The sequence below is a fragment of the Atta colombica genome, unplaced genomic scaffold (assembly GCF_001594045.1).
Source record: "Atta colombica isolate Treedump-2 unplaced genomic scaffold, Acol1.0 scaffold127, whole genome shotgun sequence".
In the NCBI taxonomy this organism is placed as follows: Eukaryota; Metazoa; Arthropoda; class Insecta; order Hymenoptera; family Formicidae; genus Atta; species Atta colombica.
Genome location: NW_017259214.1, coordinates 890,206 through 905,518, shown reverse-complemented (window position 1 = coordinate 905,518; position 15,313 = coordinate 890,206). Strand labels below are relative to the sequence as shown.

The window sequence follows — 15,313 nt, the reverse complement described above, 5'->3', positions numbered from 1 at the left end:
AATCTAAATCGATCGATCTGCCAAAACGGCTCCGTTTCCGAGCTGTTTATCATCGGGCGCTTATGAATTTATTTTATGGACCGCAGAGTTACACGCGTATTCCTCGCGCACATACGAGAAAAAGATCGACCGATGAAGCCGTGATCCCTGCGTGGGAGCACCGCGGGAGGGCCTGCGGGAACTCGTGTAGATACTCGTACTTTCATTCTTATTGGGTATCGATAAACGCCGGGACCATTCGTTAAATCGTTACTCTTCTCGCTACGTATCCGCTTTTATCTAATGTATTATGGATCGCCCGCGTGATTCTCGATGGGCGCCACGAGCCGATGAATCTCATTCACTACGGTTCGTATAATAATACCGTACTTTTTTTTTTTTTTTTTTTAATCAAAGTTCTGCAAGAATACGTGAATTTTTATCAATTATTCATAACGTGCACAGTGTTGCAATAGAAAGTCAGGTAGGATAAGATCTCCTATTATGAGATAGGTTCCCAATATGAGATAGCGAGATTTCTTCTAAACTAATAAGCGCATGTGATTGATTTTATTACTCATAGAGTGACATATTTAATAGAAAACTCTTTATTAAATCATGCGTGTAGTAGTTGTGAAAAAAGATTCTTGAAATTGAATATTGTCGAATTTTATTGAGGTTAGTCTTCAAACCTTGTTTTATTATATAATAAATTAATATTTGGTAAAATCTGCATGCAGTGATAGAGTAAGATCGTATTAATAGGAAAACACGTGATATAATGATTGTTTAACTGTAAAGATTCGATTTGGTCCGCAACGATGAAACCGCAAGACATGGAAGTCGTAATATGAGATTAAAGTATTCCTAGCTAATATGAGAGCATCTAAACAATTCAATATCTCAAAGCATACTATTGAACGAAATATTAAAAATGATGATTCTATTGTTTAGATTACTCACATATACACACACACACACACACACACACACACACACACACACACACATATCGAAAAATTATATAATTATTATGTATACATTCAAATTCTTTGTTCCTATTTGTACGTAATATAATAAAAGCTTACTTTTATTTTTTTCTTAGTTTTCTGTTATGAGATCTCATCTCACCATCTCATACAAAAAACCCTTGTATCTTATATTAGGAACCCTTTTTTTGAATGAGCAAAATTGACACTTTCGGTAAAAAAATTTTACGTACAACAAAATATAGCTATTATCGGTCGTTAACTTTTGGTAAATCTTGAATATATTTCCATAAAATTGACACGAAAATAAGAATTAAGATTTAAGACAAATTAAATAAATTAGTCTTTAAAAAATATCTCATATTAGGCGACTTTATCCTATAGTAAGCACGAGAAAAATGAAATTATACTCAGACGAACTGATAAGCTGTTCAAATAGAGAATAAACGTAACTGAGTAAACGAGAGTAGATATTGAAATACAATTCGAACTATAAAATTTGCGCATATAGATTGTCCTTGTGCGTTCTTCAAAGTAAGTATACATTTTCACGACTTTCCCTACGACTTTGTCTAGTATCACGATAAACCTCGATATGTTTTTTTTTTCTCCGCAGTAGCACTATTATTTGACCTCCCAAGTGGGAAAGTTCCCAGCGCGCAATTAATCACCGCGGCGTCGCGCCATTTCGAATTCTCGGTAGTCTTCGTTTTGAATTCATTGCGTGCCCTATATCGCGTATACGCTTTTATCGGTTACGCGCGGGAATCGCGGTGCCTCGTGTTCGTGGAATATGGTAAACTCAGCGAGTCACGGTACAACGCTACAATATGTAAAGCAATTATTTTACAGTCATTTCCTTCGATATCGACGCGATATGCTTGCGACTTATACCTTCTCGGCGTTACTGAGGAAATGAGTTCGATAACGTTCTCGATAACGCATCCTATTTCACGCGTTCGCACGTTACACGTATATCTATTTTGTTGCACATGGCATCAGAAATTATCTGCACTATGTTGCATAGATATATCTATTCTCTCTCTCAGTGAATATTTATTTGGGTAATATTTGACAATAAATATTTCATACGGAATACTACGTATAGAATACTAAAATGAAACTACGTAGGATAACGTAAAAAGATTGGATTGTTAGCTATCGCGACAAGTTATCGCGAAAAAAATGATTTGTAACAACTCGTATATACTATAGATCTCAGTAGTACTTATCGCGCTTTATTTTCCTTGTTGCCATTTTATAGTGATTTTCAAAATTTAAATGTATACTTTGTTTTGCTTTTCACCTTTATAACTGCTACATATGTTTATAGTGCGGCATTCGCGATCGTCATCAATAGTCACCCGTTTATCTATCTATTGATTTGCATACCTATTTTCTTTTTCGCCGTACTATTTATTTTTAGTAATATCTAATGGTATCGCACAGTAAAATCGCGAAATATGCACATACATAAAAACGTTTTACACATTTATCGCGCATTATTTTTAAAGATAATTTATAATTCCGATGGGACACTCACTGATTCGTTATTTCTTGTTGATTTTATCTGTCTTTAATAAATTTTGCTTCTTTACTGCCATATATGTCCAATTAAGAAAAATTCTCGACATATATAATATTTTTTGTCTGATAATAATGCCTTTACAATATAATTTTTGACGCGCTAACGTTTTTCATTTCTTTTTCATTTCGCGGTTATATCTAATCGTTATATATTTAAATCACATGTGTGCAAAATACCATCCATAAAACCTAGACTAAATACTTCGACCAAACAGTCATCGATCCGATCGACAGTCTTGATGATCGGTATTTTTGTATATGTGGTAATACCAGCTGCATATCTGCATATATAGAAAATTATTTTCAAACTATCGATAAGTTTTATGCGTTTAATACAATTCAGTTTTTTGTAACGTAAAATATCTTTAACCTTGCTGTTATTGATAACCATAATTGTTGCAATCATAAAAAAACAAACTGTACTACAGATTTATTGCAAGAAGATCATGTGATTCAGAAATAACAAAAAATAAAATAATATTTATGTTCCCTTTGTGTAATAAAGTTCACATTAATCACATTAAATTATCGGAAATAGAAGTAAATTATGTAAAATGATTTATTTATATAATATTTAACGTGGAAACAATTATTACATATTATTATTTTTATGTGTTTATTTATTAATCCACAAATTGCACTTTATTATTCTATAAATACGCTGTAACAATTACATACATTATATATATATTTTATTTTTAAGTATAAAATAAAAAAATGCATCGTTATATAAATCGCGTAAATCATTTAAACTCTGATAATTTTAGTATTTATAAATGTATTCAAATATAATTATTATAGTTGTGTTATCTTTTACCTCTTGATGAGAAGTTCTTTTCAAATCTTTCACTTTATCAAATCTTTCTTGCAATTTATATACGTCTTTGTTTATTTCATAATTTTCAATATGCACAGCAGATTGTTGCACTTAATAAAAGCTACGCGATGTTAACTAGGTAGATTAAAGTTGTAAATAGAAATATCTTGAACAGAAGTAATAACTTTTTCTTTGTAACTAGATACATAAGATACATAAGATTCATCTAGACGATTAACAAATTAAACTGCATTGATGTAAAAATTGTATATTTTAGTATACATATTGTATTCTTGTAAAAATTAATAAATAAATAATGATGAAAAGGAATTAAGTTACTCGCATTTTGAGTAAATGAAATTATATAATTAAGAATAATATAAATAACGAACTATACGAACTTTTTTTATGATTGATAATCAAAATTGACAGATATTCATATAACTGATATTCCTCAATTAAACGCGATAGTCTTATAGTAATTAGAATATTTTAGAGCCGTATATAGTGCCTGAAGCATTTAGGCGATGATTTACAAGCCACGCCGAGATACAAGTATATATGCGAGAACGCGTGCACATACATGCCGCCGCACGCACCCACGAGTCTTTGTTAAAGAGTGTAAGCACTTTCGAAGAGTGGAAACTATAAAGTATAAACAATAAAACAATCGGATGGTGATGGTATGGCGATAAATCACGGTGGACATTGCTATCTGCAGTGGCTCCAAAGGGTAACGCGCCGCGACTTAGCCTTCGATAAATTTAGCTATTGTCGTGCCTAGGATATATTAAATCTCGTTAAAATGTCTTTATGAAACCACAGCGCCATGGATTATGAAAAGAGGAAGAGTGAGAGAGAGAGAGAGAGAGAGAGAGAGAGAGAGAGAGAGAGAGACAGCGCAATGGAACTGTGCTCATCAATTGTTTGTTCAAAGCGACAATCTTACTTCTATTAATCATCTGTATTGATTTATTCAATTCATCTCTAATTGCTATCAGAAGTGACAAGAATAAAAATAGATCGTTACGACATAATTTTTTTTGCAAAGGTAAATATCGAGAAAATAAGGTGTGATTCCTAATTAAATGAATATTCACACAAGTCCAAGTTTCAATAGAATAAATATTAGTGATAAAGTTGAATTGTAGTTAGTAATAATTATTAAGTGGAAAATTATGTATGATTCTTCAAACAGATCTAATCCGATTAATAATAATTGAATGTCTATCCACTTGAGGATATTCGTTGCGTCGACGGATGCAACCGACGTATTTCCTCCGTCACTTTCCATACGAGATTCAAACACCTACGTGCGAATGCTCGGTTCGGACTAGAACAATGGCATCCTCGAATGCGGCTCTACCGTGATTATTGTAATGACGGTACCGTCCGCAAACACTTGAATGATATAATTCGTAACCCCACGCCACAGTGAGAATAACGATGCCACAGTACTAACCACCGTAATTTTTTTTCGCGCCTTCTTTCCGACGCGGCGATTTCAACAATATTTTTCTCATAAACACTTGCCTCCGGAACACACAACGACTTTCACGATTTGTTATCGGAATGAGCCTTTGAACATTGACACACATACTACGTATTATTGATATCCGATAACGTAAAATTTTCTTGAAAGCACATCTTTCACCACGCATGTTTAATGCTTTATCATTTGTAATTTTAATTACGTATAAGAAATATAATGTAATTCATTATTGGATAGATAAGGGATAGATATATTCGGAAGATATAGACGAAATAAAAATATAAGCAAGTTTTATAACAGGTTGACCGATCGAAATCTCAGAAACGAACTTGTTTCGTATTTGATTAGGATTCTATTTTTTGCCGCTCATTCATTCCTGACCACCACCGTAGAGGGTCAATATTATCACACGTGCTCAGAATGCCGACAGAGAGACCGTTTGTCACTCCTCGCCCATTGGATGCCTTGTCCTTCGATCGTAGTCCCATTTAAGATTGGACTCGACATCGGTACATTTACCGTTGAATCCACTTGCATCCCCGATAAACATATATTTACTCAAGTCCGCCCTTTCCAGGTAAAAGCTCGCTTCTTTGCCATTTGAATATACTCGAAGCTTCAGTGAATCTATTTGCATCTTCTTTTAGATAAAAGGAACACTCCCTAAAATAATGAATAGTGAAGTCTCTCTCCTTTCGAATGTCACTTCTTTTCTTTTCATCTCTGTGATGTTCTATTATGGATAAAATATATGAGATAGATGAATACATATATATATATATATATATATATGTGAAATACATATTGTTAGATATTAAAGGAGCAAAATCTAATTCCATGAATTTAATATTTCATTATTTTCATGTATGCCAAAATATAAATTCCATTTCTCCTGTTTCAAAATAAATATCCATAAATAGTAAACTAATTTTGAATTAAAATTGATTTTCTTGAATTAAATTAGTTAACAATATAATATATTTATTATAGGATCGTATATGTGATAACACAAACTATAGACATCAATATCTTAAATGGTTCAGCTGGATCTTAAATGTTTGTATGATTCTGTGTGAATTTATGTACTACGTATGTAAATGATTTTTCTTGAAACGTTAACTCTACTAAACTATGGCAGTAATATGATCACGAGTTAAATTGACTAGCAGAAATAGTAATAAATTAGTTAATTCCATTGTTGCAGTTAAATTAATTAATAGATAAATAGGAACAGTAATGATTTATAGAAATAATAAATTAAAAATAACAAATTAGGTATAACTTAACATTATGAATTTGGATAATGTGCATACAACATATCTATATATAATCTAGAGATTATATAGATATATTTTATTGATGCACGATTAGATTTAAAAATTTTTTTTTGTCTGATTTAAAACGTATATACACATTTTTCTAATTTTATCTAGAAAACAAAAATTAATGCGCACAAAAAATGAGTATACGCGAGTCGATGCTCGCCGTGTCTGAGAGTCGCGCACGAGACATTTATCGAGAGGTCGAGTTAATTTCAGACGAGGAAAAAATATGGAGTGTCCATCTCTTTTTTTTTAACGATGACCATTTCCGTTCCCAGTAATGTGACTTGTACATTTTTATGCCGGCTCCGGTGCAATGGGCACAACCGTAAAACACTTATGACACCCGTAGCATAATAATGTTACTTGATAGCGGCTATCTCGGTGTAATATAACTCATCGCATTCGCCATTTTCCTAATTAATGTTTAATGCCTCGCTATCTGCCCTTCCTGTTCACGATTAAACTTGCATGCATGGTTGATATTACGTTACCAATAAATTCCGCTACTTTTTATTCAATTCACATAACACGAATTATAATTAATATCGACTATGTGAAATTTTCATGCGGATATAAGTTGATGCAAATATGAATCGGAAGGTAGAGAGAATAGGAAAAGTTCCCAACGTATAAAAATATTAGTAAAGAATAGTCAATAATTATAGTAAAAAATTATCATTTGCTTTTATAATATAACTTATCGTTTTCAAGTGATAAGAATAACATGCTTGTGCATTGCGCATATCTTTATGCTTATATATGGATATATGTATATCTAATACGAAGTAGAATTTTATTTTGAACAAAATGAATTATATAATTTTTGTGTTCTTTGACGATTTCAGTATCAGGAAGAGAAGTCGGAAGATGAATCAGATATGGACGATGAAACACAAGATGAAGAAGACTTACTCTCACAGTCACTTCAAGTCAATCCACAAGCTTTGGATGCAGCTGCAGGTGCATCTTCATTAGCACAGTTGAGCAATTTAATGAACACGCATCATCCACAGTTACTAGCGAAATTTAGATTGGAGGTTAGTAAGAAAAGTCTTTTCATTCTTTTTATTCTTACCTACATATTTAATCTATCACTCGCTTCGCATCTCGTTAAGTATGTAACTATCATTTCTTGTTTTGCTGAGTATTCTCCTGTTGACGCGCACCAACAAGAGAAAACACATGCAGATTTAAAAAAATAGTCTTATTGTTAAGAGTTCCCTGTCGTTCGTCCTGCTGAGTTTCCGTGAAGATAAGCAGTCGCATAATTCGTCATAAAACTTGCTCGGCAGGTTCGAGCGTTCGTTGACCTACAAAAGTGCCAAGGTAGAATGACACGAATCGTAGAAAATCATGAGATAGTCGTAACAATGGACGTTGACAGTCATAAATGAATTGTCACCGTGACAATAGCAACAATCCAAACCGGATGACAGATCTGGGCAAGCGCGAATATCTTTACGATTGGCATTCTGATAAGAGGTCACATCGTGATCTTATGCACAATAGTATTTGTCCGCAGTGCGAAAATGAAGAGAATCTCTTGCAAAATTGGAAAGTTTCAGTAAAAATAATTGATGCTTTATATTGCACTTCTTACTAAATTACAATTAATTAGAGTCATAACACTTGCAAATATCATTTAACAGATAGAAGGACTCTTCATATACAAAATAAATAACAATAAATAAAGGGCAAAGTAAGAGTCAAACACATTTTAAATTGTAACACAATTAAATAGGATAAATTACAAATAAAGAAAAATAAAAATAAAGAAAACAGTTTAAATTCAAATATAAAACATTACAAAACATTACAATACAAAACAAGTTTCAGTTACCGGATTGAGCCCTCTTCAGATATTTATTTATTTACTTACACACAAAGATCGTTGTATAAAATTAGTTATCGAAAAAAAATCTAATCGATAAGAAAGATAAAAAAAAAGTCATAACACTCGCAAATATATTTTTTAGTAAAAGTTAATTTATTGTTTTTTGAAATGATAAAATAAATCTTTGTCCTGTTTTCCTATTAATGAAAAAGGTGTCCTGACGTCAGTCCTCAGTTAATTACTCGATAAAAATTATTTTTATCGTTTGATATCGATAAATATCGATTTTAATTAATTCTCCCTTTAATGATTTTTTTTATAGCATACCGAGGCAGATATGTTACAAAGTAGAAATAGTTTAGAGGTTCTACAGGCTGCAATGACCAGTGGTAACTTCGGTACCTTATTTCCACCTTTATACATATCGTCGCCGCCACCACCGCCGCCACCACCGCCATCATTATCATCACAACCGTCGCAAAACAACCATTCACAAATCGCAGGAAGTCTCGGGAATCAAATCGGTGAAAATCAAGCATTAGCTTGCTCCACTACTTCCACCAGATCTGTTGCCACCTCGCAGTCTAACGAATCGTCGCCACCTCGCTGCCGGAATAACGGAGAGTCGCAAGGAAATTCCAGGAATAACGGAGAAGCTCGTGAGGGTGAAACTCGTGCGGCATCAGTAAATAGTCAACATCCACCTGGAACTAATTGGAGCTTCGAAGAACAATTCAGACAGGTGCGTCAGGCATATACCTAGCAAGTACGTACGTACGCCTTCCTCAGCTTGTCGGGAATGATCGTGCGCTATCGCCGCATTTTGGGCGACTAACACATTTAACGTACCATTTTGATTGTCTTTTTCCAATTTTTTTTCTCTCTTTTCTCTCTCAATTTAATCAAACTTATGTTTTATGAAAACAATAACATTTATTCGTATCAATTTTTCTGAATTATATATTACATATACAATTGCGGAGAAGGGGAAAATTTGTACGCTTTATACTTTTTCGCTTGATGCTTTTTGTGGAACGCTAAAAATTATTAGCTTCATATTCGAAATCTTATCGATATGCTTGATTATTTCTGTCTAAATCGAATGGTTTGTAAAGTACATCTCCAAATGAATTTTGCAAAATAAATGGAATAGTGGCTCGAATAGTCCCGATGATGATATCCGGAGTAGCATCGACTGCAACAACTACGGCGCGGCGTGCCATGCCATGGCGCGAACCTAAGTCGAGTGTCGTGGGCGTGAACAACTCGCGCGGTCACCTTTGTGGGACACTGGTTAGTGCCGCGAGGGACGTGTAATTACGGCGGAACTCTCCCCTTGCGAAAGCGCGGAGCGAGGAGATGATGAACCGGGAGAAAGAGAGGCTCTTTAATTAATGCAACGATGGAAGCTAATTATTATTTTTACACGCAGCCGAGAGATAATTACCGGCCGACCGTCCCCGAACGGCGAGTTCGTTGACGGTATTTCGTGGCAAGAACGAGAGGCGATCGGCTCGACACTACGAGAAAAGAAAGAAGGAAGGAAGGAACATTTCGGAGCCTGGACGGTGCTATTCATAAGACACATAGAAAGGAGGCTGCGCGCGAGCCGGCCAGGGGGATGAGGGCAAAGTTATAGAATTAGCTGGACTCGCATCGCAGTCTTGTTAACGCTTTTTGCGGTGACTCGCCATGCACTCCGCTTGCATTTTTGCCATATGGAGTATGAAATGGCGCGGCGATCCGACCGGGTCGGTCCGGCCGCCCCGTTCACTCGCGGTTTTCGGTTTTTGCAAAGAGGGTGTGGTATTGAATTACCATTTAAATTGTTGTTCGCGCGCGTGAGCTCGCAAAACGCCAATATCCTTTCACAGTCCTTGTCACCGTGTGACAAACCTGCCTTCGAAGATTCGCATCGCAATTTTTAAAACTAATCTTACACGATTGATGATTACAAAAGTGATACGATGATACTGATTGTGACAAATGTGTTTAAATTTTACAACGCCTGTACTTGTATGATTCTTTGAAAGAACTATTTTGGAGAGGAATATGATTTTTGTTCTAAGCGAAAAGAGTGATTCTTTTGCTTAACAGAGCATCGGCGTAATGGTGTATCATCGATTAAAGCGTACAACAAGCGGACGAACACGGATAAACGGTGCGCGAAAGACGAACGGGTAGGGAAACGAGAAACAACGTGCGCGGGGGGAATGGAAATAGAAGTCTCCACCTACTTGGCGAACGGCGCCCGCATCTCGGGGATCGCATCCATCATTCCGGCGAGGGCGTACAAGCTGCTCTTTAATCTTTCTTCTTCGGGGTGATGGTGGTTTCGTCTGTTTTACTCTTCCTTCGCATCTTTTTTTTCGAGGTGTCGGTAATCGTTCGTGTACCGCGCTCTCGTATTTTTTCTTCACAAATTTTTTGATGCTCTCACTCCGTGTCTGTTCCATATCTCTGGTCGCAGCTTTAAGAATCGCGATACCTTTTACGCTTTCATTCAAAAACGAAATCATGCGACGCGATTGTCTCTTCCCATCAAGATTCGAAGGAGATTTAAAGATGCTTTTAGAACTAGACTCGACTAACTCGGGAAAATAAAAGCGCTCGACCTCCGGACAGGTTTATAGTCAGTTGGTTATTGTCTTGAAATAGGGTAAGCAGAGGCAGAGACGCCAATAACTCCAGAGTACGTCGCGTACCATCCGATCGAGGAGTCTTGTTTCAGTAAAACAACGATTGCACCTATCGTACACAAAGTAGTCCACCGACGGTGATACTCAACACGAACAACAATGCACTCATACGAGACCCTCCTCCCCATCTCGCCCCTTGCGTTCGCTCACACGCACTTACACGCGCTCATTCTACCCCGTGCAACTACGTTCGCTGACCGTGTACTCGAGCTACCACGGCAGTATAATATTGTAGGACTATACTTTGCAGCCATTGTGAAATAACTCGTAAACCTCGCAAATTGCCAGCTATTTCGCTCTTATACACGCGTGCACACCTTTTACGCCTTATTCCGTCTCTGTGTGTACTGCGTGTTCGACTGTAGATCGAGAAGGTTGACTGCTCTTCTATGAGCGTGTATATTCGTGCGCGTAAACTGAGTGTATAGGACACTTGTATGCACGAAGATCATACAACTCGGTGCATAAGATGATCACAAATTTATCCAAATTTGACAATTTGTCCATTTTTCGCTTTATAAAAATTTTCCTTAATGTGTCCAATCATAGTTGATTAAAAGAAAAGTTGTGGTTTTCGTGATTTGAAGTTATCAAATCAAAATTTTTACTTAAAATTTAATCTTTTAATTAATCTTTTTTCAAGTTTTTTTCGGTAGAAAATCTAAATTTGAAATTTGGTTATCAAGATATTTAATTGCTATCCTTTATTCTTGATTTTTTTTAGTAGTATTGATATTAAAAAAAAAATATATGATTCTCTCTTCTTAGAAAAGTGCATTTTATATAAATGTACATTATTCAAAATAACAATCACAGAATAGTAGAGCGAATAGTTAAGATCTTCATTCATTTCTTTATGCCTTGGCTTAAAAAAGTGACATAACCCAATCCAGTTACCAGAATCATCCTGTATAGAGCACGGATACAAAATTAGGATACTTTGAACATGCCACGACGAGACAACTGACGATGACGAACGCGCGCACGCGTACAGGATTGCCCTCGAGTTATCATAATGATTATGCAAATGCATTATCATTATGCAAATGTAGCGGAGCACCTAAAACTCAGAATGCGATCCGTCGTCGCTGCCGTCGTTGTTGGCGCGTTTAACGTGGGACGTAGACGGATACGGTCCTTTGTAATTTCGACAAACAACGCTGTTTTTTACCTAAGCTCGAATCTCCGCATTTCCCTTCGTGAATTATTCGAGGAGAAAGAAGAAGGGTTGCGCGCGCGCGCGCGCGCGCACACACACACACACACACACACACACACACACACACACACACACACACACACACATGAAGTTTTTCTTATTATCTTTTAAGATTTATTTAAACGCTTCCCTCAAATTGCAGATCTAATATTATATATATGAACATAAAATCGCATTCAGATCTCATAACTGAATTAGCTGAATATGCGCAATTGTTTCTCATGCATGTTCCTTACGAAATGTCCTAATGCAAGCATAGTTACAACAAATAACAAATATTTCTATGTGCACCCATTTGACGCAGTTAGCGACTAATTACGCTTTTGCAGTTTAACTTTACCCAAGAATTTTACATTTCTAAGTATGTTAACTCGTTACATATAAGAAAGCACGATAAGACAACTCGACACAATCAGTTCTTTTCTCACTATTTTGGAACTCAAAGTGTAATGTTGTCGTAACATTTACATCGTCATTACCGATGGCATAAAAGCATCGTGAGAAAACGCTGGTGATATTTGTACGATTACTTTTTCGAAATATTCATAAAGACATATTTTGTATTTAAGAGATTTCTTAGTTTAATATTTTTTATATTATTTATATTATATATATTTTTATATTTATACTTACATTTTTTTTACACGACTTATCTATCTTGTAAGACGCAATAGAAGCGAGCTGATATCACCTCCACGTACAATACGTAGAGTATCGTAAACTTTATCAACATTGATAATTAATTTGCACTCCAGGAAGGTAATTAAAATTATATCGTATATAAATGCGCGAGTTGTGCAAGTTGTGCAAATTGTGCAAGTACGATAACATAATGGCAAGAACATTCCTTGCAGTATTCTACCTTATATCAGACGTTACCTCATTTCGCACTATAGATACGAGATAATTATATTCATAAATTATATAACTCTAATGTTTGTATTATTCATTTTGCAATAGGATAAAAGTAGCGAATACTTTTTTTTTCTTTATTTTATGTTATTATAGCCGGTCCTTTTTATTCTCACTTATTGATCAATTAACCGAGTTACGCATGCGAAAGCGCAATTATTGCACGGTGCAACGAGATTATTATTGAGCGTTGCATATGAGTGATGCGTATATTCGTTTGGAAGAAATCGTTTGAACGGTTCCATTGTCACACCCCTTTGTTTCTGGGATAAAAGAAGGGTCTCAAGTGTTTCCCTTGAAATGGCGTAATTCAAAAGAAAATTAAATCCTACAATGTGGCAACCTTCATGAACATTATCATAGAAGCATTAGATTTGTCGCTGCTAAGCGTTTTGAATACTTCGCGGCGCACGATATCAAGAGACACATGATATTAACGTGTGATGTACAGCACAAATCTGTTAACCGGTCCCATCTAAGTGCGCGACATGATTTTAACATTGCGGACAAAAAAGAAGATGAATAAAAAAGCAACACCGACGATAGAGCCAGACTCAGATGGAAGCCAGATGAAAATAGCCACGTTGCGTTCGAGAACTTTACCGAGCTAATTTACTTACTACTAAGTCCGTGCAACACCTGCATCACTTATCCGTAAGCGGCCTGGCGGCGCTAGTTCTCTCTCTCTTTTTTTTTTTTTTCAAACGATATATTGACCCGCGGATTCTTCGTGTTTACTCAATAATTGGATGAGGCTGTAAATATGGCTATTAAGCTACCTGCTTTTCGCGCGCTCGTTATAAGCAACCAATTGCGAGCTGGCAGTTCGTCTTCTTCTCCCGCCGTGATCAGCGTGTCTGAAACCGCTACGGATCGCTCGGTCTTCGTCTCTGGAATATAGCCTAGTTCGACACAATCATATTTTTCTTTAAGTCGAGTGCAAATCGGTACCTCGGCAAAACACTGGGAGTAACGCGATTTCGCCTCCGGAGCGAGGCGTAACGTTACCGAACAGTTTTCAGAGAGGCTCTTCGTTTATGCTTCCGTGTCCCAGAAGTGAATAGAAGGCATTAATTTTTAAAGGATGTCATTATGGACTTGGAAATTGTATCCAAGAGATGTTACTATTTTTTAAGATATCTTAATGATACAGATATAAGAATTAAATAAAGAAAGAAATATCTTTTAAAAACAAATACATCTCGTATGAAATCTAGTATTCTATAAGCAGCGTAATATTTTTCAGATAAATTGGCGCAAAAATTAGCTCAGAAAATTAGTAATTTTCCTTTCCATCAGATAATCTTTGTCGATCTTTAGAATGCATAGTCAGTAAGTAAAACGGCCGAGTATCGTGAGTAACGGCCGTTCGTAATTCTCCATAATTTCGTTACGATTATTATCGCGAGGCACGCTCTAGACAACGCGACATTGTGACAGCAGCTGGTTAAAGGGTTCGTTACGCCGCATGCTGATTCGCAGAAACGAGATTTTCAACAGGATGTGACATATCGTTGATCAACTTGACAGTGCCTGTCCTCCTAGAAACGCGCGAATTTTTTTATCATTTCCTGCCTTATTTTCTCGCATTATAAATGTATAGAATTATATTGCTACAATGAATCTGAGTGTATTTTTGATAATACATAATAGAATTACTATTAAAAGATAATACAATCGATTTTCCGAATGATAATTAGCAATTATTTTTAATAGATTTCTCTTCTGTTTGCTTATTTAAAAAAAACCACGAGAGATCTGCAATTTTTATCCATGATTCATAGGAATAATCGTGATTGTAATAATCGTCCCTCTTATTGCATGGCCCACAAAGGACCAATTCTTCGATGTACGTCGTACATATGTGCAACAACATCTTCAGCTTCTTTTGATCGGCTGCATTGCCGCGCGTGTAAACATAGCGTAGATACAGTCGATTTTCTTCGCATCTTTCATTTTCATTCTTTCTAATTTCTGTGTCTTTTGATGCTCCGTATTTCTTTATACTCACACCGCAACTATTAAATATTTATTAAATTAAATGCAAACGTTTTCTCTAATGTTCAATATCATAATATAATAATATAATACTATATACATGTTACGTTCTGTGATGAACGGACGAGTGCCAGCGTGGGAGGGATGCGTGTTGGAATTCGGGGATGTCTCCATCGTCTGGGTAGACTCAAATCTCGGCGACGAAGAGTTATATTTTTTGACCCCGGTTAGCATACCAAAGATGCATCATATTATACGGCTCGCGCTCGCTATTATAATGAATATCTCCAACCGACGTATAAGCATATATGTAAAGCACGCGCGTTTCATGGGGTGTCACGCTGTCACAGACGAACGCGTGCTTGTATATCGCGTTAGGTATCGCATTGATATGATATACGTGCACGGTGGCCACACACACACTAACGCGTTTGCACATCACGGTCTTGCTCTGAGAAAGAG

General features: G+C 35.9%; 1 protein-coding gene across 1 annotated transcript in view; it reads left to right on the top strand.

The window, feature by feature from the left end:
- LOC108684207 (protein dead ringer homolog) overlaps positions 1-15,313 on the top strand; it is a 105,709-nt gene that overhangs the window by 32,394 nt on the left and 58,002 nt on the right. The window contains exons 2-3 of the mRNA XM_018188406.1: positions 7,035-7,226; positions 8,346-8,765. Of these exons, the coding sequence (XP_018043895.1) occupies positions 7,035-7,226; positions 8,346-8,765 (612 nt within the window). The remainder of the gene's footprint in view (positions 1-7,034; positions 7,227-8,345; positions 8,766-15,313) is intronic.